We start from the raw sequence: 24,019 nt of genomic DNA, 5'->3' as shown, positions 1-24,019 counted from the left end.
ACACGAAAGCTCAATTTATTATATTTCCTAAATCTTTACACTGAGTTTTGTGAGCAGCATAATTTCAGCCATAAATTCATCAATATCTTTACAAAGGGAAGAAAACACACAATGTCCAAAATTCATTATTTCAGACTATATATAGTCACGTTTTGTCACACCAGTTAACTATAACTCATCTTTCTCTGCATCATCATCCATATCAAAGTCACTCAGATCTATATCATCTTCTTCAGGCAGCTGCCCATCTTTTCCATCCCAGGCCTCCACTGGCTTGAGCTCTGGTAAAGCCGCCCCACGGACTGGTTCGGTAGAGCCACGTCCTACTGCTAACCGACGAAGAAATTCGTCAATTCCAGCCTTATCAAAGGACCCTTTCAGAATAGAGAATTTCATTTTTCGAACATTTACTGCAGCCAAGGTTGGATATCCAAAGCCACCCATGCCTAAAGTTTCTTCAAGTTTACTATGGCTGCCAGCTTCTGTCCAAACCCATCCCCACAACTTGCTTTTGTATTTCTCACCAATATCTTTGAGAATGTTTAGATAAGCATTTCTACCATCAGCACCAGTGTCTAGGATATCAGGTAACACAGAAACAACACAAAGGGGTTTCTCATTGCAGTTGTCCGTCAAGATCTTGTTGTCGGTTAACTGGACAACCTCTGGTGGGGCAACATTTTCAGCAACTTTAGACAAAGCAAACTGCACAATATCTGAGGCGCTTCTCCCACCCTGGTAGTCAACAGGTTCGCTACCTGGTGCAAAGAATTTGATGGTTGGAAAGCCTTGAACACCATAACGTTGTGCCATGCTTTGATGAACTGTTGCATCCAGTGCTCCAAGATTAAACTTCCCCTTTAATTCGGTTGCAGCTTTCTTCCATTCTGGTTCAAGACGTTGACAATGTCCACACCTGGTGAAAGACAAGACCTTTTCAGTAAGTTTTCTATACCACATTACATTTTAGGGGTGAAAGTCTAGTTTTTGGAGTTCTCATGCTTACCATGGTGCAAAAAACTCAACCAGCCAGAGCTCACTGCTTTGAAGAACTTTCTCTTCAAAGTTGCTATCTGTTAGTTCAATAACATCTTTTGCATCACCACCACCACTACTTCCACCACTTCCACTCTAAATAAAATAACAAATGTAAGTCCTATAACAAGAATGAATTGCCTTCAATGTCAAACAATATATTCATTTCAGTAGCTGACCTTTCCACCACCACTAGATCTGCTCCCTGAACCACCACCACCACTTAATCTTTGATTCACAGCACTTTGAGCTGCTTCAATTGCTGCCTTTGTTAGACCTTGAGCTGTACGTGGGCCTGTGAATAACATTCAGAAAAAATCAACAAATCATTTTATTTTATAACGTATCTTTTAAAACTGCTCATAGCCTACCATTGTAATCAATTGGGGAGTTCTTATTTGCACCAAAAATCTACAAGAAAGAAGTATTTTTCAGTCAAATGATGCAGATATTCCATGTGATGTTTTGCAATGAAGACTTGCCTTAATTGTTGGAAATCCTCGGACATTGTAAGGGCCACCCACTGAGCTATGAACATCCATATCTACAGCACCAACTTTGATAACTCCCTAAGAATTAGAGAGAATATTGTATTGAGTGACAGGAGAACTAAACTTTATCCAGTATCATGAACTATATATATTGTCACCTTCAATGCTGATGCAGCCTTTTTCCATTCAGGGGCCAGAGATTGGCAATGGCCACACCTATTAAATGGTTTTGTAAGGATCAATGGAAATTTTCAACTTGCCTCCAGAATTGTAAGTGTGTAGGGGGGGGGGCCGTACCCAAGACAAGCAAGCATGCTTATTATTAACTTTCTAACAAAAGCCTTTAAAAAAATTTTCAAAGGCTTTTGTCCATTCAAGACTTATGACTCATATCTATTCTGGGAAGCAAATTTTGGATGTATCCTCATCTTACATCAGTCTTACGTTTAAATTAATACACGTGTCAACAGCATCTGTGACATTTCAACCAGGAGGCGCATACTAATGAGCTAGCAAAACCCATGTTTATTTTTGTTTTAGTCCCTGGTTTTCAGACATTATTCCAAAAATCTTATTACCATGGTGCGTAAAACTCCACAAGCCAAATATCGTCGCTTTGTATGACTTTCCCGTCAAAATTTCCAGCTGTTAATTCTACCACATCAGTGTTAGATCCATAGAGAGCTTCAGTTAAAACTACACTACACACGATGGTAACTAAGCCTAAAAGAAAGTAAAAAAAAACACATTAAAACGCTGATTCTCTCATATATATGTGGGTCTATATTTGTAATTTGTATTGCAATCTTTAAACAAGCAAAACACTTACAATTTATCGTTAAAAACATCTTTTAAACTTGAAACACAGCGACAATTAAACACGATATTTGACAAATGAGCTGAATTTGTTGCAAAAGTGATTCAAAAGACTCGCGCAGTTTATGAGCTGGCTCGCTCTGATTGGTTAACCACTGCGTGGGCTGCACGCACTGAGGTTCGCCGTTACTTCGTTATCGGCCGTAATCGTTACATATTCGGAAACTTTCGAGACGAAACAAAAAAAGCATGCCTTGTGCATCATAAAAATATACTTTGTTATGATTTATTTACCGTATTTTTGGCCGTAAATAATCGGTTACAAAAGAAATGAAAGGTTATCTGTGTTAAAGGTTGTATTTTTTCTTCGTTAACGTGGTGTTTTCGTGTCAAGTTGTTGGTTTTTGATAAGAAAAGGTTTCAAGATGTCCAGCAAGTCGACGAATAGTGCATCTTCCAGCCCGACATCAAGTAAAGATAACTCGCCAAATAAGCTGGAGTTTGTTGTTGGAAATAGAATCGAGGCTATGGATTATATGTGCAACTGGTAGAAATTGAATCATCCATATTCTTAAGGCAATGTTATAGTCTAAATGTGCCAGCAAAATTTTTATCCCTGATGCTGTATTCAAGTGATATCTTCAGAAATGTCAGGGCTGCAATTTAGCTACTTCAGACTATAACATTTCCTCCTGCAGTTTTCCCTGCATCTCAAATCATTCTTTCCAACTTAAATCACCTCTCTAAAAAAACTAAATCCTCCCCCTAAAAACTTTGCTTCAAATGTGGTATAACAACTGCCTAAAATAGACAAAAACACTTCCCAACGACCCCTTCCTAGGGACTTTGTCTGATAGCACATTTGAAGCGAAGCTGTTTGAAGACACTGCCAAGCTGTTCCGTGGTTATTTTGCAACGTACCTTCCCCCTAAAGTTGCCCTTTCCAAATTATACAAACTTACTGTTAGGAGAAAAAACCCACACCAACCACAACCTGAGACTCAACCTGTGTCTTGCTTGATTCATATTTTGACTCTCAAGATGTCGTGTTTATTCGGACTTTGTTTTTTACTTTACTTCTGTTGGGAGATTCGGTATGTGTACTAACACATCTAAATGTTTTATATCAGGTATGTGTCTAAAATTGCAAAAGTTGACCACAAGAAAAAGAAAATTTTAATCCACTTTGAAGGATGGAATTCTCGATATGATGAGTGGGTTTCGTTTGATAGTAAAAAGATTAGACCATTACCAAAAGAAAAAGTTAAATCTAAAAGTAAAGCAAAGGAATTCAAGGTATCAGAGCTACGTTTAGTTTTGTTGCTCTCCTCTGCCGGTGATTACTGGACTTCTAGGAAGAACAGTTTAGAGCTATCTGATAGAAATATCCAGTATAAATAAAGTTAGTTTAGTTTAGGTTTCCTCTACAGGAAGAAACAATAGATCAATAAGAGATGATCCTTACTAGACCTCTAAGAAGAACAGTTTAGAACTGATTGAAATATCCAGTATAAATAAAGTTAGTTTAGTTTAGGTTTCTTCTACAGGAAGAAACAATAGATCAATAAGAGACGATTCTTGCTGGATCTCTAGGAAGAACAGTTTAGAACTGATAGAACTATCCAGTATAAATAGAGTTAGTTTAGTTTAGGTTTCCTCTTGTAGTAACACTGGATCAATAAGAGATGAATGTTTCTTATTTAGTTAGAGCTTACCAGTGTTGTTATAGTAGGTTTTCATATTTTTTGTTTGGTTTGTCTGTTTCAAAGCAGGTTTGGAAGGAAGGTGATATTGTGTCTGCAAAATGGTCTGATGGAACTTATTATCCTGCAGAAATAGTTAAAGTTATATCCAAAGGTGTGATGATATTTCATTGATATTCCAGAATTCATGTGAATTTGTTGACTTTTATGTATTAACACTTCTTAAAAACCTTTTAGATTTTTATGAAGTTGAGTACGATGATGGATTTCAAAAAATTATTCATCAAAGTAAAATACGAGAACAAGATTCAACAAATAAGGTGGTGTGATATGTTGATGAAAACTGCATTTATTGACGCTTGACTGTAGAATACTCTACCATTGACAAAAAAATTGTCTTTGAGTAAAGAATAATGTGTTTGTTGTTTGGACAAAAAAAATGAAACAAGCCTATTCTTTTTTGCTAGAGGAAAAAGCCTCCCTCATCAAGTGTAATTTCCAAGCCTGAACGTAAAGCAAAGCTTGCACAGGACCGTGCATCGAGGGCTCGGAGACGAAGTGGAAAAGATGAACCAATGCTTTCTCCGCAGTCAAGTGAAACAATTGAACAGAAAGAAGAGAAAATTGAAAAGGATATTGAGAAGATTGAGGAAGAGAAAGTGGAAGTGAAATCTAAGGATGTGACAGAGACCTCGCGTAAGCGTAATAGACGTGAAAGTGATGTGCCACAAGAGTCTAAACGACCTAAGACTGAAGAGTGAGTAGATAAAATATGATTATAATCATCTTGTTTACCGTATACTTGAATCATATCACAATGTAAAAATTAACCATGTCAAAACTAGTTTTACTATAGTTTTACCCCCCAAAGTATGATCTGTAGTTCTCAAATTGACAGGTGACTATGGTGTTTCTTGACTGGGTGATTTTAGTATTTATTATTTCCAGGGCAATTGAAACAAAACCTGGTCAAAATCAAACCAAGCATGAATCTTGTGAAGTGGAGTCAAGTGATAAATTAAAACAATCTGAGGATTCTGTTTCACTGGTTCCACCATTAAACAAGAGCAAAACTGTTGGTCCACAAAACATAGAAAAAGATCCTTCAAAAATGTCTGAAAGTTTGAACACTTCTTCTGCTGATGACACTTTGCCATCAGAAAATACCATTCGTGTCACCCATATCAAAGAAAGCAAACCTGACTCACAGATGACGAAACCCAGTGTCACAACACCACTGAGTGTTCAGGTACGTACATGATTTAGTACCATTCAAGTTCTTAAAAGAAATTGTTGGCAACTTTACCACTAAGTAGAAAGAAATAGAAAAGCATTATAACCGAACAAAACATCATTTAGGTTGATCAGAGAACAGACATTCAACAAGTGATTATACCAGATAAAGACATGAAGATCTTACAAACTACTGGTGTCCTTGGACTGTTGAATGTTCAGGAACCTTGTGTCATCTTGGGTACAAGTTTAGCTGGTTCTACCACTGCCACTTCAGCAGCTGAAGAAGTGCTTAGCAAGTGCAAGATTGCATCAAAAGTCACGACAGAGTTGGAGGAAGTTAGTCATCATGGTAAAGCTTTGAAAACCAAGAAGAATCAAGGTTCAAGTCAGGCAGGAAAAGATGTAGATACAAGGTTACAAGAAAAAGCTGAACTTTCAAAGACTACTCCAGATCCAAAGCAGCCAAAGGATAGAAACAAGGGGGAAAGTGTGGATGCTGTGGGTTGTGTGGATACTTCGAAGGGTATAAAAAACCAGGCATTGGATGACAAGGACATTGAGAGTACCACACTGGATAAAGAAGAGAAAAACCTGAAAACAGGTGATTCTGGGGAGATTGCTGTAGAAAAACCTATTCCTGAACAACTGTCTGCAACTGAGGATGATACTTCAAGTAATGTTGATGAAAGAGACAAGGATGACACAAGTGAGCATGCTCAGAAATCAGATCAATCATCAAAGGGAAAACCTCAGACATTAGGAGCTGAATCTTTCAAAGCCAAGAGAATGCGTTTAGATCAAATCACCGGAAAACTTTCGATCCAGAGACAAACTCAAATCACAGCAAAACGTGAGGAGATTAAACAAAAACTGGACCATCTAAAATCCGAAGAAATGACTAAAACTTCACACATAACTCCTCAAACCTATCAAAAGACATCCCCTAACCCCCCTCCATATCCCCGTGTGTCAGCGCCGGCCCCTCGTTTACCTCCTCAATATGTCGAACGCTATCCACCTCCGTCCCTTTTTACCTATGGTGCACCACCTCAATGTACTGGACCATGTTGTACGTACCCTCCTGGAAATTCCTACCCTCCTGCTAGTACAGCAGGTTATCACCTCAGTCCAGGGGGGTTACCTCGTGAAACATACGTGGTTTATGGACCTGGAACTCAGGCGTCATTTCCTGTCATTGCCCCAACACTTGCTCATCCACCATGTAAGTAAAGATATCTGTTTTTACACACGATCCTATTGCTTGATTTCTTTGTCAAACCCGCATGTCTTCGGAACAAGATTTGCTCGTGAGAGTTAAAATTCTAGATATTGCGAAGCCTTGGGTCAATCAGACGAGAGAAAACTGTCATCAAGGGTCGTGAAGATTTCAACCAATGTTGATCAATGATAGCTCAAGTCTTAATTCAAAGTCTAATCTGATAATCTTGTTGTTCATAGGTTCTTGTTGTTCGTTATACCCCACTGCAGTCCTTCACGAGCCTCCTCAAAATGCTCCTTCTTTGATGCGTTTAATGCACGTTGATCAACGACTGCCTCCATCAGTCGTTTACACACAGACGACGCCACATTCAGGTAAGAACATTGAATATTTCACAACCAACATTTCGCTCAGGCAAACAGCTAACGATTCTTCCCCATGCTTCAAGGCGAGAGACCAAAGATTTCACCCAGGGGGATATCTCCGAGGGATATTTCTTCTGAGTGCAGAAAGCCTGGTCGTGTTCATGTAACGAAGAAAATGGAACAAGATTCTGGGACTAAGACAGCCAGGTGGGACTATCACCTTGTACGGTTTCATAAATTTCAATGCACAAGACATGAAATTTGTATTTTCTTCTTAGATCGGAAGACTTAAGCTCTAAAACTTTACCAACGTCAAATAAATCATCCAAAGACATCAACACAACTAACTTATCAAGATCATCAACTGGTGAACGCACGGATACGCCGTCGAAATTAAACTCGAGTCAATTCAAACCTATTGATGGGACGCCCACCAACACTTCGGATGTCAATCTATCCACCCACCTATCTGCCCACCTCACCTCAAATGACCCATCTTTTGATAGCACTCCTTCCAAAAAAGCCCCACCTTCACGCCTTAACCTAGACCCTGATGATCTCCCACTCAGCCGTTTAGTGGGGGTGACAACTCCCGGAGTTAGTACCCCAGGTGATAAAGCTGTGGTAGGAACTAAGAATTCAGGGGGGAAGACACCAGTGACCAGCCCAAGTGACAGTGATGCTCTTCTAGGTGACATGATGTCAACCCCATTACCTCCAGATGGTCACCCAGGCAAGGTACAGTGTGTATCTATTAATCTATCTAACATTTCCTGCATAAGTATCCTGGATCAATAAGAGATGATACTTACTGGACCTCTAGAAAAGTTAGGAATTGATTGAGCTATCGAGAAAACAGTGTGACTTTAGTTGGTGTTTTAAAGTTTAAATATTGAAATATTCTTTTATTTCTAGGGTCTGAGACGTCCGCATGGTAAGTAGATTTGATGTTGAAAAATGATTGAAGATGATGGACAAAATTATTGTTTTTCTAAATTGCTGGGTTTCTCTCTTTCACAGTATTTGCTCCTAAAGAACTGCGCATTGAATTGGATCATAACAAATTCAAATGTGAATATTCTGGTTGCGACAAGTCATTTCGAAAAGCGTCCTTGCTGGATTCTCACGTCAAATATTATCACACTTCCCCTGAAGATAAACGGAAACGCTCGTCAGGTATAAAGGCAGAACTCTGCATGATTTCTTCCTAATAATATTTTTGCTTATAATTCTAAACTGCTCCCTGAAGATGATCTACTAAGGCCAATGATATACACTATGTACACTAACCTTCTTCCACTGTGATATCTTGTCTGGTATCATTGTTTTTCTTCATTCTACATTTTCTATCATGACAGCTTCATGGAGTGAAGAAGACTCTTTCGAATCAGGCGTTCCTAAGAAAAGAACAAAACGACAGTCGACATCAGATGTTTCTATCGGTTCTGTTGGTGATAATTCTCTGGAAGCTCAATCACCAGCTGCATCAGGTAGGGAAGTTGTTGATTTCTTTGATGGGAGGTTGTCTTAGTTCGCTTGCAAAACGTCCATGGTGAAAAGGTTCACTTCTTTAGTTCGTTTGATTTCAACATGAACGTTTTACGAATGCAGATATCCACGTTGAGGTTGAACATGATCTTGAAGATGAGATGGAGATGGATATTTCTGATACCAAAGAAGAAGATGTCGTGCGTTGTTTGTGTGATGTTTTTGAAGACTCTGGTTTAATGATTCAGGTACTGCTGCATGTGCCAGCCACCGCATGATCTCCACTTTAAACGATTAACAAAAACACCACAGTTTATCAAATCCATTAAACCCTGAAAGAAAACCATCATTCTTGTTGAAGTTGCCATGTTTCTATTGTCAAATGTCATCTGTCACAGTGATTTTTCATTCTTTAGTGCGAGCAATGTTTTACTTGGCAACACAACGACTGTGTAAACGCTGGTGAAGAAAAATTGCCATCAAAATATATTTGTTATGTCTGCAGGAATCCAAAAGGTATAATTACATCACGTCATTGACATGCGTTTTAGACAGGAGCTCGTGTTTTTATTTTCCCATTTCATTGACTTCCATGCACTATTTTATAGGCTTAAGAAAGAATGCAAGATTCAAGGTAAATAACATTAATTTTTCTTAGTTTTCTGCTGAACAAACGAGTCGCCCTGTTTGGCGAGAAATTCTTTAAAATTGTGTGATTTCGTAGAGTGCTTGCTTCTCAAAATAACTTTTACATTTCCTGTTTTTTTTTGCAGAACAATTACGAATGGTTTAAAAGTGGTATTCTGCCTGCATTTGTTCCTCATGATGTAAATGAAGTAAAGATAGTTAAGGCTCAAGTCACTCATTCCATGTTATCTGATCTGTATAAACTAAACTCTGGGTTGAAAGGAATGAAACGAAAACTTCACATCCTACGGTAAGTTGAGAAATTCTTACTTCGTTATCTAGGAAGTATTTCTTTACTAACGACAGTGATTCCTTTCCAAGAACGCCTAATCATGTGGATCTTAAAATGTGGGAACATAAACATGAAGTTTTTAAAGACGACAGTCTGAGGAGTGACGCTGACTCCAGTAAAAACGAATCAAATGCCTCTGAATATGAAACAAATGACGTTAAGTCGCTGAACAATGAACTTGAGAAAGATGATCAGACGCGTGGAAATGACGTAGTTGATGATCAGACACGTGAGAGTCTCCAGACGCGTGGAAATGACGTAGTTGGTGATCGTCAAAAGGTTGTCCGAGACAAGGATGATAAAGATGGTTCTGAAGTCATTAGAAGTGACTCAGAGATCCAGCAGAAAGAAGGAGAAACTACTGGATTGAGACAGGAAAAGAAAACACAAGAAATGGTTTCAGGCTCTGTTGAGAACGTGAAGAATAAAAACTGTGTAAGAACAGATATTGATTCAACACAGTCGAGTATGGAGGAGGAAACAGAACAACACAATGGGCAGGAAAATGAAGAATTGACACGAGAAAATGATATCCAAGCGCGAGATGGGAAAGAATCGACACGAGAAAGTGATGTCCCAGCACGAGATGGGAAGGAATCGACACGAGACAATGATATCGAAGCACGAGATAGAAAGGCATTAGAACGTAACACGCTGGAGACAGCACGAAGTCTGGAGGAGACTTCAGGACAGCTTAATGATAGTGAAATTATCCAAGATAGTAATGATGAGAATACATCATTGAGGAATGATGAGACAGGAACTAGTACGAGAAATAACATGAAGTACACTGGAGATGACTTAGCATTCGTCAATCTTCTTGAAGAGATTGAGGACGATCAGACTTTCTTAGATGAACAACTGGACAGACTGGAAAAACAGGTTGAAAGTAAGTACGACGTCACAGTTTTGTTATTACTGGATAGAGCAGATGTTCATTTAGTTCATTTAGATTTGTCATTACTGGATAGAGCAGAGTTGACATGTTCGTTTTTCATGTTTTTGTTTTATTTTAGTCCTGGAGAAATCACTGGCGTCTGGGACAACAGAAAGAAGACCATCCATACGCAAACTTTCCAAGCAACTTTTGAAACTACAGAAGTTGGGTTTCGTTTTCTGATCGTGTTAAATGGTATACTCTGGTTGAACAATGTGATAGTACAGCTAGACTTATTTTGTTCTCATTGATCGTCCTGGCTTGCTGCCTTTCTTATTGCGTTGATAAGTCATTGACAACATACGACAACATATTAACACTAGTTTTACCCCATGTAAATACTGATCCACCTCTCCCTCTCTCTCTCAGTGGCGTAGCCAGCTGAAGATTTTGTCCCGCAATGCAAATTTCAAGTTGTGATGATTATTCATTTCTTTGCAAATTGATTGTTTTCATAGTCAATAAGAATCAAAATATTAACATAGCGGGATAAAATCCTCCCACGCCACAGTCAAGGAAATTATGCTCCGGACGAGAAACTAAGAAAGTCCCCAACCATACTTCGATCGAAAAACATTCGTATCCACCTGGTGCTGAGGATAATTTCCTGAGGAGAAACAACTCACACAAACCATGAAACAAAGACAACTGCTAATTAAAGTAGACGCCAACGTCGTTTAATCAGCTGCGTTCTGTCAGATATTTGCATTTTAACCGCCCATAACAATTGAAGACTGAAAAGATACCTAACCCACTCCATGTAATAAAAGTTTAGTTCCACTTTGACTCAAAAGTATAGTAGATGTTGTTTCCTAACATTTTCCTTCTTCATTTACAAGCGCTATCTTCTTCGCATAAAACACGATACACACACCCCGTGATCCCTCTGAGCTCGCCCCCCCTGGTTAGTTCGAAATTGGAATTTTAAATATGTCAACATGGCGCCCTGCTCAAGGAGTAGATCAACTATGAAATATATAAAACAAACAGGTTAAAAATAGTCATGCTCACATCTTGGCATAAACGCATGCAGAGATCCGTATTTCGATAAGTCTGGAAGATTATAGTGTATTTATGCAACAGTGTGTTTATATTTTTGCACATTTAAAGTACAAACTAATCTTGTACAGTTCTGAAAGTACAGTTCATTTTCAGGTTAGTATACATTGTTTCAATTGTTATGTAATTTTATGCTGTTGTAATAAAATAACCCCACCCAATGCCAAAAACTCTTTTTTTTTAACCTGTATACAGCTTGTGGTCGTTTGGAGAAGAAAGACACTCTGAAAGCAATTGTTCTTTTAAATGGGTCTTCTAACCGAAGGTTCTCCACTCTCGTGGGCTGAAACGAAGAAGCATGCGGATCATGTTCGCTCTCATGGCATTACACAGCTTTTGCATATTTTTCACAGGCTAGAGAAACGGGAAAATGACTGCTTGAAATGGGGTGATGAGGTGAGGAGATTTGGGCATTGTTTCTGAATTTCCTATATTGTAATGTCCCGCGTGATAAAGAGTATATGGACAACGTGTAGATTAACTAAATGATTAAATAAAATAAGCTTAAATGCTTATAACATACAGATACTTCGTAGATAATGCGGTTTAATCTTAAAGGATTTGGCCTAAGCTATTTACATGTTTGCAAGTGAATTGTGTGTATTGTATTGAACTGTTAAAGTCTGAACGTTTGACAACCCCGCAAAGGTAATATTCATTGTGGTTTTTGTGGCATTTTCATGATGCCTAAATTATTTACTTACTGACCTCGAATGACATTATAATTAAGAAAGATTAAAAATTATAAAATTCCACCCAATAAGATTAAGGCAGATTGTTCGTAAGAGGTAGATTGTTCATAGTTTTACTCCTAAAGATATATGTGTTTAGGTTTGAGAAATATACACTACTTTTATACAGAAATCTAGCATTTTGCTGAAGCTAACAATTTCAACATTTCGAAGTCCAATATTTTAAGAGTATGGCAGTTATTGATAAAGAATGTAGATAATTTACATATAATTTGCTACAAGGTTTTGGTTAGTGGTTCTCCATTGTTTTTTATGTAATTTATATGTAGTTTTTATCAAAATTCAGCCATTACCAGCATATCTAGTGAGCTCTAGACTGATTACTGGGTTGCAATGTCATGCTTCTGAGGTCATGCTGAGTGAACATAGCATATTAATTTATATTAGCTGAATCATGCTGATAGTCCAGTTCTTTCTAAAAGCCAACAATTAATATGTGTAGATGTCCAATGTTGAATGTTGAAACACTTTCTGACATTCAAAAAATGATATATGTTTACTTAAGATGCAAAATTTGTTAATTTAATGCATAATTTGGCTTGATGGTTTTTAGATAGTTAAACATGTATAGCATTGTACTTTGCAGTATGTTGATTGTTTTTTAATGTAATATCAGGTTGAATATGTTCTGGTAAAATTTGATCATGAAGAAAAGACAGCTAAACTGTTGCTGAAAAGTGCCACACTCCTACCCAAGTTACAAGAAGAGGAACATACCAATCCAGGGTATTTTCATTTAACTTTTTGAACTTTCTTTATGAAATTTCTTCTAATATAATATTTAATATTCATATAATATTCTTTGCAATTTAGAAAAAATGAAACATCCTGGAAACCAGAATATGCAAGTTATATGCTTGAAGGTATTCTCAGATACTTTGTACCTTTTCACCTCCAGTGACTGGTCAAAGTCCTCTCACCTCCAGTGACAGACAGATACACTGAAATGTGCTTGTCATTCATAGGCACTCCTGGACAACCCCTAGGAGGATGTATGAGACACTTTAACATGATTGAAGCCAACATGAAATTACGTCGTGAAGAAGTCATGAATTTTCTAAATCCTGACAATGAGTGTGTGCTGAGTATGACATGTTTTCCAAGGTATAAACACTGACATTTTTTTGTCCACAAAATGTTTCCCTTTCAAATGAAAATTTACATTGTATGATAATTAATATTGCTAGGATTGGTTGCCCTCAATTCACATTTCCAAGTCACAAACCGACACCAACCTCAGGAGCATCCCATTCCTTGTTCTTTCCACAGGAAGCCATTAATCAGCATCCAAGATTCAGGTATAAAACTTTTGTTTTTAGATCGAATGTGTGAAGATGGAGATGATATCGGTAAAAGTAGTTCATATATATGTTATGATTTATTTCAAATTTTTCAGCACCCTGACAAGAAATATTCGGGAGAGACGAGGGACAAAAGTTGCTATCAATGTTCCAAGTAAGTAATGACATTTGATCAATAAATAAGTTTTTATGTTGATAGAGTGTTTCTTAAGTTAGTGAAGTCTGATCATTCTGGATCAAAACTAATGGGCAACCATTTGCTTGTTTTTTGCGAACTTGTTAGTTTTCAAAGACGTCAACACACCATCACCATTCATTGAGAAATTTTCCAATGATGAGGAAGGCGAAGGTTCAAAAGCAGCCAAAGCAGATCATATTTACATGGATGCCATGGGCTTTGGTATGGGATGTTGTTGTCTACAAGTAAGAGTCTGTTTTTTCTTCAGTGTGTAGGTGAATTAATTACCTATTATACTTTGGCTTGGCTCAGTGAGGGTAGATTCTCCATGAACGTGTCTGCTTGTTGTATGCCCAGGGTCATTTTGAACAAATTTTTACTTGCATTTGCAGATGACATTTCAAGCATGTAACATCAACGAGGCTCGTCATTTGTATGATCAACTAGCTGTACTCACACCTATCATGGTTTGTATTTTATTTTAATATTTTATGCATGTTGTATTCTGTATTAAAAGGCTCTTGGAGGTGCATGTTTTATGATGTATTATGTATCCGTTTTAACCGAAATCACTGTAATTCTTCCCAGCATGCTTTGTCCGCTGGTGCTCCAATATTCCGAGGTTACCTTGCTGATGTTGATTGTCGTTGGAACGTCATATCAGCCGCTGTTGATGATAGAACTGAGGAGGAGAGAGGCCTGGTGGTGAGTTATGATAACCTGGCTTTTACCTCATGGAATGGACCCATCAAGAATAATGGTTTAGTTTAAGGGTTTCCCCCCGCGGTAACACTGGATCAATAAGAGATGATCCTTACTGGACCTCTAGGAAGAACAGTTTTGAACTGATAGAGCTATCTAGTATAAATAAAGTTAGTTTAGTTTAGGTTTACTCTTGTAGTAACATTGGATCAGTAAGAGATGATCCTTACTGGACCTTAATAGTTTAAATTGCTGGAGTGATCCACTAGTATTTTCAAATTTTTGTTTTTTAGCCTCTAAAGAACGACAGATTTCAAATCAGGAAATCGCGTTATGATTCAATAGATTCGTATCTCTCAGTCCAAGCCGCCCCGTACAGCGACATCAAAATGGCTTACGATGAAGAAATATTTCAAACACTTGTGAAAGAAGGTAGTTAATCATCAATCAACTTCTTTATCTTTCATTATTCTGCTCTAAATATTTTTATAAAGCCCTTCTTGTCCCGTGTTTTGAAAGTAAGGTTCTTTCATGAGGAGGCTGAATAAGAATTTCGCTCTCTTTAGGTATGGACGAGCCAATGGCGAAACATTTTGCTCATTTGTATATCCGGGATCCGCTGACTTTGTTTAGCGAGAAAATTGATTTGAATGATGAAGAAGACTCCGATCATTTCGAGGTGAACGAAGTGCTCCATTTTTATTCCAATTTGCTGTAATCAAACATTTTAATTATGGTCTTATTGTGTTCTAGAACATTCAATCAACAAACTGGCAGACAATGAGGTTCAAACCTCCCCCGGCAAACTCTCCTATCGGCTGGAGAGTAGAGTTTAGACCAACTGAGGTACTGGACACTTAGACATAACACGATCCCTTTCTCTTTTGTTCAATTCCTCCAATTGTTCTGTGTTCATGTTATTCATGTTTTGTGTTCACATGATTGTACTATTTGTGTCAGTGCAACAGCTCATATTTTCTTGTGTTTATTCACATGATTCTATCATCATTCTCCCCCCTTCAACTTAAGATACGTTCTTTTCCTCCAGGTGCAACTGACAGATTTTGAAAATGCGGCGTTCGCGACATTTGTAGTTTTAATCACTCGAGTTATTTTGTCGTTCAATCTGAACCTTTTGATTCCACTTTCCAAGGTATTTAACACGTCATATCGTTCTTCAATGTCCGTTGATGATCTGTTTCAAATTTCTCTCAATATGTTCTAATTTCTCTCAATGTGTTTCAAATTTCTTTCAATGTGTTTCATATTCTTCCAATATGTTTCAATTTCTCTCAATATGTTTCAATTTCCTCTCCCCCAGGTGGATGAAAATCTGGCGTCTGCTCAGAAACGCGATGCTGTAAGAAAAGAACGGTTCCATTTCAGAACGATGTTGAAAGTCTGTGAGTTGTAAAATAACTAAAATTCACGTACAAATTCAGGCGTTTCTGGCATATTTTAATGCATATTTGAAATGTTGGTTTGTAGGTGGAGGCAATGATAAAGGAGTCGAAGTTTGTCCTAAAGAATGTTGCTACAAACTGATGACAATTGATGAAATTATTAATGGAAAGGTCAGTTGGTCTTTTGTTAATTAAATAAAACAAAAATTAGCAGAAAGTTTAGAAAGATTTTCAACTATTTCTTTCAGGATGCCGAGTTTTCTGGTCTCATTCCGTTGATCAACAAATTCCTGGATTCTGTCGACGTTGACTTTGAAACACGTTGTACAATAAGCCAATATCTGAAATTCATTTCCAAGAAAGCTTCAGGTAAACGTTTTATTCCAAGCAGATACGATTATTTTTAGTTCAGGTTTTTGTTTTTTATGCATTTCTCGTGAAGATGAAAACTCCTGCAAACGTCCTTTTTGCCCAATATTTTCTCGTTTGGGCATCCTATCACAACACAGCTCATATTAAACTCTCTGCCTTTGGAGAAATAGTGAAAATACCAGACAAAAAAAGGACTATTTTTCAAAAGAATAAACAGTATCACCTTTATTCGTTGTAGGCGAATATCTGACAACAGCCCAGTGGATGAGAGGTTTCGTGATGAACCACCCGGAGTATAAACATGATTCAATTGTGAGCGAACACATTGCATACGATCTTTTAAAAACCTGTCACGAGATTAGTAATAAAGGTCAGCCGTGTCCTGAACTTTTTGGTTGTCCAGAAACTCGGACGAGCCGATCCATTGGACCTCATTGTAAAAGTGCCAACGGTTCATCTCCTCAGGAAATGGTTAATGGAAATGGTGTCGTTTAAATTGGCGTGTAAATTTTTCGGGAATATCCGTGTACAGACACATTTTTAGCTTAAATATTATTATTATAGGGAAATTCATAAGGGACTTGTATTATTGGACTTCTAGAAAACCTGCATAGTATCGTCGAGGCTCCTCGTTGAGGATGCAAATGTCTGGTTTACCGGCGGAACAGTGATAACTAAGCGAATGACTTCTCTCAAACTATGAAATAGGTGACTATAAGTATGCATTAGGTTGTATAAGAAGGAACTACTGTTAACTAATTCGTTTGTTGCCTTTAAGTCTTATTTATATTCGTAATACTTCCTGGAGTAACACTCAACTCGTGTTTATATTTAGATAAGAATGCGTGAAACTTGCCACGCCGGAAGCGAAAAGGAAAACATTTTCTGTCTATCAGTCTCTTGATGAAGAACAGCGTTTTTAGTCAATATAAATTTCTGTTGTTTTACAAGGTGATCCAATATCATTCATTTAGATTAACGTCATTTCAAAACCGTCTTCATTGTTGTGAGTGGACACTTGAAGGTTTTTCGGGTTGTCTCAAAATGCGTGGGACAGACAAAGTCGAGTAGTTCATCATATAGTATGAACCAATGGCGAATTTAAGTTTTTAGGTGTGTAGCAGGATGTGAAAAATATTGCTTCTGTGTGGAAAACAAACGCGGGCGTTTATTTCACATGAGTTAAATTGGCTGTCATTATATCATGCCTAAAACTGAAGATATTTAACGTTTCCTGTTAGACTGGGGCCCACACAAGGCGTGTAGATGATCGTTTAAGGCTTAGGTTTCTGAAAATCGAACTGCTTTTTAATAAAAATGACGTGTGAAATTATAATTTTGCGCGCTTACCTAAAAAGGCCATTTTTTTGCATAATGATATTTAAAAATATTATAAACAAAATATGTGAGATCTGTTTAGGCAGCATTTTATTAAACAAATATCAATCGGAAAGCTCTAAAAGCGAAAAAGCGCAAATAAAAATGTTGAACTAAAATTACAAACTTGCGAAGTTTACAAATCATCAATCATGTTGACAGGTGGTGCGGGCAAATCAGGCATGCTCTATCGTGGGCCGGCTAATTACATGCATTGCAGCTCTTTGGAACGAAATCAGATCATTTGAATACGTACTTCATTTTTGGCTTTGAAAGAAGGCTTTTGAAGCTCCTTAACATGGATTTCTCTTTTCGAAATCATTCGTAAATACTTCTAAAATGATTGTATTCTCAAAAGATTAACGTCTGAATGTATTCTTGCGCAAAGACCAGGTGCTAGGCTCTCCGTCGGGAAGTCAATTCAATATTGACAACCTTTAAAAAAGTCAAACAAATATACTTTAATAAGATGAGTAATCTCTCTAGGATAGTACGAGAAGGATGGCTGAAGAGAGTGAAGGTAATTATGCCGTATTTTTTATGATACATCATTATTTTCTGTATCTTTGTACGCGTTTGCAAAATATCTGCACGGACACGACGAACACACTTGTGTTATTGCAATGCGAGTGTAAATATTTCAACTACAAGTTCTTTTGACTGTTCTTAATATTTGTGAAAGCTTGTTTGGTTATAGTTTTCATAAATTGTATTTTATTAGGCATGTATTTTATAACAGAGCGACAAGAGTAGCGTATATATTTGGAAAACATGTCGTAAAGAAATAGACTTGATTGTAAACAAGGAATTCAAGGCACTCGACCTTGGAAGATTATAAACAAAAAGATTTTAGATAATATTGTTCGACGTATTGAAAACCACGGAAATTTTGTATAAAAGCCCTGAACATATGCTTCGTGTGGGGAAAATTTCTGTTTACAAACGGGGTATTAATACGGATACTATGTAATACGAAACCTTCGCTAAAATACGCTGTATCACGTCTCAGCATAGGGTCAAATGGTCTATGAAAACAAACAATGTAAAGAAATCTTAAAATTCTTTTACTCAATTTCAATACTATAAAAGAAAATTTCTCAAAAACTATAATGTAACGAGCAAAATCCTAATGTTTCCCGTCATAATTCAGGGTGGTCTTTTGTTGAAAGCTTGATGCTTGCGTGCCTGGCAATGGCAGTAAATTTGATGTTGAAGTTTGTAGATGAAGGCAAACAAGCAGAATCGCTTTGTTTAGTTTAATCTTTTTCACCCACAAGTGTAATCATTCATGTAGTTAGCTATCCATCAGTCTCCTACAAGCCTGTCAGCGAATCAATCAATTAGAGTATTAAAATGGCTGTATTTGCAATGTCTGTATTTTCATAAGCAAATGACCAAGACACCAAGTAAATTACATTTTTAAGTTTGTTTAATTATCTTTCCGATGAAGCTAAGCTTATGCTGCTGTTCATATGCTACATCTTTTGACATTTCTCCGTTGCATTTGGCCAAAAGCTCATTTCAAATGCCAAACAGTTATTTCTTTTTCAAAACGTGCTCAGAAAGCACAAAGTGATGATGAAATTCTGACGTCTACAAGTATAATTTGTTCCGGTTAAATATTGTCAAGGAACTGGTTTCTTTGCCTCCAGTCAAGGATTTCTTAGCTGCATTTATATAAATGATAAAAAATAAAGAATACATTCCTACTTAAAAAAAGGCTATATGATCTGACTTCTTTTTATCTGTATCCAAGTGTAACATTTGCACTTTGAACTGCCTTTTAACAATTACAAATTTTGCAAACTGTGGGGTAACAATTAAGTTACATATATTATTAGAATTATAATTTTGCTTGGTCAAATATAATTTGATATTTTATTGCCTTAAGGGTTAGGTTCTGAATAACATCCCTTTTACAATTTCCTTGCCCTGATTATTATGCTTGCTGTGTGAATCCTGTATCCTGCTGGGCAAAAAATTTCACTTTTAAGTGTCATTTCCTATTTGGAAAACACAATACAATAAAGCAAGCAGCACAATGATTCTAGTCGTCTTTCTTTGAAAAGTACAAAGTGATAAGGTTAAGGGTAAGGTTGATGTAATTTTAAAGAAATGAATTACAGATAAAAGAGCTTATTGAATTTTGAGAGGTTATAGGTTTTGTTATTAGTTTAGTTCACAGCATTTGCATGAAATTTTCCCTACAACTTCCTTGTCTTGCCAGGGCAAGTTTATAAACTTTGCACCCTCTATTGTTATTAAAGTATATCATTTCTTGTTTATGCGAGATGTTTTAGTTTGGGCAGACCAAACTGAAGTCTAACACCATCTACTTTTGCTTGTTTAGAACCAGAAGAAGCGATACTTTGTATTGGGTTTCAACAAGGAAACAGGCGATGCACAATTGCTATATTATGAAAATCCCAAAAAGTACAGTGCAGAAACCGTTCCAAAGAGAGTAATATCTTTGCAGCATTGTCTGGGTATCACTAAGAAAGTTCATGAGAAATTTGGGAATATTTTGGCCTTGTATACAAAGGAAGCAGTATTTCATCTCAAAGCAGATACTGATGAACTTCTAGAAGATTGGTTTACGGATCTTGATAAATTGCATCAAATGGAATATAAGAATTTGCAGGAACTACAATATGGTTAGTTTGTTTACGAACAAATTATTATTGAACACTTTTATTGCTGAAGGGCATCTTAATCTTCCCTTAATCTTATTATAATGGTATATTTTTCCTATTTAGACATTGTGTGGAATGTCAAGGTAGTTTCTCGAGGTCTTGGAGGTTTGCGAAATGTTACTGGCTCATACAAACTATGTCTTAAGGATAATACATTATATTTCATTAATCCTGTATCACAAGAGATCGTTATTGAAGAGAAACTTTATCATGTGCGAAAGTTTGGTTATTCAGATAACTGTGTGTTTATGGAGTTTGGTCGCTCCACAGCATTGGGTCCTGGGGAAATTTGGATGGAGGTTGATGATCCATTGATTGCGCAGAAAGTTGAAGACAGTTTGTCACGGTAAGATTGATGTAAGATTCTTTTGGTCAACACTGTATTTTTTAGTTGAAGTTCTGAAGGTGGATGTCAAATGATTATGTCAAGTGTTGTGAAATTATGGTAGTAAAATACAGCCCTAATGTGGTTGAGGCATCCACCTTAAATTCCTTTGCATGTCTTTGAGTCCTTGATCTTATATCTAGTAAGGACATATTTAAAAAGACTTTGGGCTAATCCAAACTGGAAGCCAGAAATGCTGCTTAATAGTAACTAACCATGCCACAGTCGAAGGAAAGATTGGATACTTTTCAACAAATCTGCAAGCATCCAAAAACATACAAAAGGAGCTGAAGGCTCTTAGTTCTTGCATCTCTTTGAGTCTTTGATCTTATATCCACCCAGTGTAGTATTTCCATTTAACGTAATTCTCATTATCTCTCAACATATTCACTTGCAACTGTGTGTGATTTCAGGTCGGTGAAGCCCAGGTCTGCACTGTCAATGATTGATGGCTCTGGTGGAAATGATGAACAAACAATGGATAATAACAATGATAGTCCAAGATCAAGAAGATCCACATTTATACCAAATTTGATTCGAAATAAGAAGAAAGGAAAAGGTAATTCTTCTTTTGTGCTCGTATTGCGCTGGTTGATCTAAAGTCTATTGGAAAAGACCCAGGACTGGCCAGCAGTGAAACAAATCTCTGTGTATTTATCACCATATTGTGTCTTTCATGTTCTCTTTTGAAACTAGTTTAAATAATTTTGAGATCATTTTGAAATCATGTGATATAAAGGTCGACGCACACCTGAGGCGATCTGGCAACGCGAGGCAAATTTCCAGGAAGTAAATTAATTCTGGAATGTTAGTGCTAATGTGTTATTTTCTGCTGTTTAGACGTGGAAGGACGACAGCATTCTAACTCTGTGTCAGGCAGCTCCGCTGAAGGATCATTTATCTTCACTAGTAAGAATGGCAGCTGCCCGCAAAAGAGTCGTAATGGTGAGTAAATAACAAATGAACTGAAATATTTCCTGTCAGTACATGTCACGTGAAATAACTGTATTTATTCCCATCATGCTCCAGGTGATGAAGAGGATTCAGAAGAGAGACATTATCCTAAGATAACCCCTCCAGTCCCGTTTGGTCCTCGATCAAAATCCCAATCCTCAGGGTCTTTCACTGCAGACGGTCAATTCATCCCAAGGAAGAAGGAATCTCTGGTATGTTAATTTATGAGCTTGCGTGTATTTCTCGGAAATATCATATTCTATAGTTCTGCGATTTGTCATAAAACTATTTGAAGTTCAGTTCACGTTTCCAGGCAGATTATCATAAATCATATAGAACAAAACACCCGGGCCCGAATAACATCGTCTTTCAAAGTTTAGATTTCAGGCTCAGCTATTAAAAAACACAAGACAAGTGTGTACTTACTAACACAAATCTTGAGTTTGCATCACAATCATGAAAGAGATGATGTTATTTGAAATTTTCGTCCTTTCATATTTCATCAAATTGTTTGATTGGATCCTAATGAGTAATGGCGGCATTGCTTAACTTGAACCATTTATTTCAACCAAGTTAAGTGGTTTAAAACAGGCAGTTCAACTTCGTCTGAAGTGTGATGTAGATAGCTTATATTAGAAGAAGGAAGACAGAGGAGAAACAGCGTTGGAGTTCACTTTCCTTTTATTTGCTGAATGATCTCAGACAAGAACGTCGATTGAACAGAGTATTCTCTCTAAAATAAGATGTGCAATGATGTAATTTCAATGACTTTCTTTCAAAGGATCTTGAGACTAGAAGTGACCGAGTGAGGGTTGATGAAAACACGTACACAAACATAGCTCCCAGGCCCCGCAGAAGATCCGAACGAAAACAGAACATACATGACGTTCGTAAGAACTTCGTTGAACAATACCAGAGTTCGTCTCTACCGAGGCGAAGTAGCAGCAGCTCCAGCAGTGATCCAGCATGGCGTCGTAGTGTTGGAAGTGAGAATATTCACATTGATAACTACGACAGTGACCGCGAAGATGGCGAGACATTCCTTAAACACAATCCACCACAGTATGAAATAATGAAACCTCCTCGGCCTGTAGGAAGCGATTCCTCTATTGAAGACGTGGGGTTACCTGCGGGTTTTGACCCGTCGAGTTTTGACCCTTCGAGTTCTGATCCCAGTTCATACATGCCTCTTAAACCTCCCGGAAGTACGCCTGATGTTTACATTCAGATGACTCGCCCCAAAGCTGCGCCTGAAAAGCCGCGTAATTCGTCTTCTCGTAGTTCAGAATCGTTCCAGTCCGCGGAGGAAGGAGCAGGGGGACAAGACCCGGATGTAAGTACGTACGTCAACATGAAACCTGGATTACGTCATGTGTCGTCATCAACCTCGTCTGACGATGAAAGGTTTGATCATTTAAACCGCGGAGAAAATACCAAAGAACATGAAAACTATGTAAATATGGCCCCTCAATCAAAGCTTAAAAAAAGCCAATCTCAAATCCAGCGACACAATGCTGGTGCTTATATGAATGTTGATATGAATCGCAGTAAAAGTGTCGGCAGTAAATCGCCACGGTTTCGTATAGTGCCGGAACCACCGACGTCACCGACCAATAACAATGAAAAGCGAGAACAGCCGAGCAGTTATGTCAATGTGAAGACGAAAGAGCCATATCCTGAACCTGATGCGAATTATGCTAATTTTACACCGCCAAATTGCAAACAAAACGCGGAGAAAAATGCCAGAAAATTGAATTATGCTTCAGTGGATTTCTCTAGGGATAGTCCCCCCCAGGAAGATTCTCCTCGCAGACCAAGGAAGAGCAGAGAGGATAATTATTCCAGGATTGATTTTGAGAAGTCGACAGTGTTGGCTGACATTTCAAGCACTCGTGAACGTCAGTTTCATCATGCGTGAAGGATATCAAGAGAAATTATTTTTGATCATCTTGTGAATAGAATTGTATCAATATTGATTACACGTAAGATCCACGCATCTTGCAAAGCGTTTCAAGCTGGTTGATAGCAGCTCTATATCAGTTCTAAACTGTTCCACCTAGAGGTCCAGTAAGGATCATCTCTTATTGATCCAGTGTTAACACAGGAGGAAACCTAACCTGTTCTTTCCAGAGGTCTATTTAGAATCATCTCTTATTGATCCTGTGATCCGAACTAATTTTACACAAGATAGCTCTATCGGAAGACATGGGATGCAATCATCAACCCAGCGTCATCAAAAGTCTCGCAATTTGTGTGATTCTTACGTGTGTATCCTTCACCATCACCCGAACAGCGTTTGAAGATATCTGTTTTTGCACTTGAGCATAACTGTATAATATCACCCTATTTTATCTTCAACTTATGATGGAATATCACATGAGCAAATGAAATATTTTCACCAGAATATCAGATCACATTGATCCCAAAAATATAATCTATAAAGTGAAACTGTATCTTCAGATAGAGCAAGAGAATGTGGCATGTGAATAAAAATGAAATTATGAAGAAACTCTTTACTCTTGTTGTGTCATTGAGCAAATAGAATTTAGATGTTTCCGATCTAAAAGAACTCGG

The 24,019-nt window shown here is 37.5% G+C and overlaps 4 protein-coding genes across 6 annotated transcripts; 3 read left to right on the top strand and 1 right to left on the bottom strand.

Annotated features, from left to right (window-relative positions):
* Positions 1-6: 6 nt before the first annotated feature.
* LOC114528557 (protein disulfide-isomerase A6-like) lies at positions 7-2,455 on the bottom strand. Its single transcript, XM_028550222.1, has 8 exons — positions 2,356-2,455; positions 2,105-2,249; positions 1,685-1,742; positions 1,518-1,604; positions 1,407-1,446; positions 1,215-1,330; positions 1,007-1,131; positions 7-916 (listed from the first exon to the last, which is right to left on the bottom strand). The coding sequence occupies exons 1-8, from the start codon at positions 2,372-2,374 to the stop codon at positions 169-171; spliced, it is 1,338 nt and encodes a 445-aa protein (XP_028406023.1). The 5' UTR covers positions 2,375-2,455; the 3' UTR covers positions 7-168.
* Positions 2,456-2,505: 50 nt separating this feature from the next.
* On the top strand, positions 2,506-11,049 carry LOC114528546 (PHD finger protein 20-like protein 1). Of its 2 annotated transcripts, none has more exons than XM_028550208.1 (19): positions 2,506-2,889; positions 3,473-3,638; positions 4,115-4,199; positions 4,283-4,365; positions 4,513-4,802; positions 4,994-5,294; positions 5,405-6,503; positions 6,740-6,874; positions 6,949-7,072; positions 7,144-7,603; positions 7,781-7,799; positions 7,886-8,041; positions 8,224-8,355; positions 8,477-8,601; positions 8,770-8,869; positions 8,962-8,987; positions 9,127-9,290; positions 9,362-10,221; positions 10,349-11,049. In XM_028550208.1, exons 1-19 carry the CDS (start codon positions 2,768-2,770, stop codon positions 10,450-10,452), a joined length of 4,551 nt encoding a protein of 1,516 aa, XP_028406009.1. In that variant the 5' UTR covers positions 2,506-2,767; the 3' UTR covers positions 10,453-11,049. The 2 variants fall into 2 exon arrangements, with proteins under 2 accessions (XP_028406009.1, XP_028406007.1); XM_028550206.1 differs by having other exon boundaries at positions 4,112-4,199.
* Positions 11,050-11,219: 170 nt separating this feature from the next.
* Positions 11,220-16,854, top strand: LOC114528551 (glutamate--cysteine ligase catalytic subunit-like). Its single transcript, XM_028550214.1, has 18 exons — positions 11,220-11,424; positions 11,524-11,724; positions 12,697-12,806; positions 12,894-12,943; positions 13,046-13,184; positions 13,268-13,378; positions 13,477-13,535; positions 13,665-13,804; positions 13,952-14,026; positions 14,148-14,264; positions 14,555-14,693; positions 14,828-14,940; positions 15,015-15,107; positions 15,310-15,414; positions 15,583-15,664; positions 15,750-15,835; positions 15,913-16,033; positions 16,275-16,854. Exons 2-18 carry the CDS (start codon positions 11,575-11,577, stop codon positions 16,529-16,531), a joined length of 1,947 nt encoding a protein of 648 aa, XP_028406015.1. The 5' UTR covers positions 11,220-11,424; positions 11,524-11,574; the 3' UTR covers positions 16,532-16,854.
* Positions 16,855-17,641: 787 nt separating this feature from the next.
* Positions 17,642-23,945, top strand: LOC114528521 (insulin receptor substrate 1-like). Of its 2 annotated transcripts, XM_028550180.1 has the most exons (8): positions 17,642-17,933; positions 19,764-20,067; positions 20,170-20,452; positions 20,905-21,050; positions 21,332-21,436; positions 21,521-21,563; positions 21,636-21,657; positions 22,227-23,945. In XM_028550180.1, the coding sequence occupies exons 1-8, from the start codon at positions 17,883-17,885 to the stop codon at positions 23,361-23,363; spliced, it is 2,091 nt and encodes a 696-aa protein (XP_028405981.1). In that variant the 5' UTR covers positions 17,642-17,882; the 3' UTR covers positions 23,364-23,945. The 2 variants fall into 2 exon arrangements, with proteins under 2 accessions (XP_028405981.1, XP_028405980.1); XM_028550179.1 differs by having other exon boundaries at positions 21,521-21,657.
* Positions 23,946-24,019: the final 74 nt, after the last annotated feature.

The sequence above is a fragment of the Dendronephthya gigantea genome, unplaced genomic scaffold (genome assembly GCF_004324835.1).
Source record: "Dendronephthya gigantea isolate DGI-Jeju-01 unplaced genomic scaffold, DenGig_1.0 000050F, whole genome shotgun sequence".
NCBI lineage: Eukaryota > Metazoa > Cnidaria > Anthozoa > Malacalcyonacea > Nephtheidae > Dendronephthya > Dendronephthya gigantea.
Note: the sequence above shows the minus strand (reverse complement) of the source record. Positions and strands in the feature narration are given on the sequence as shown.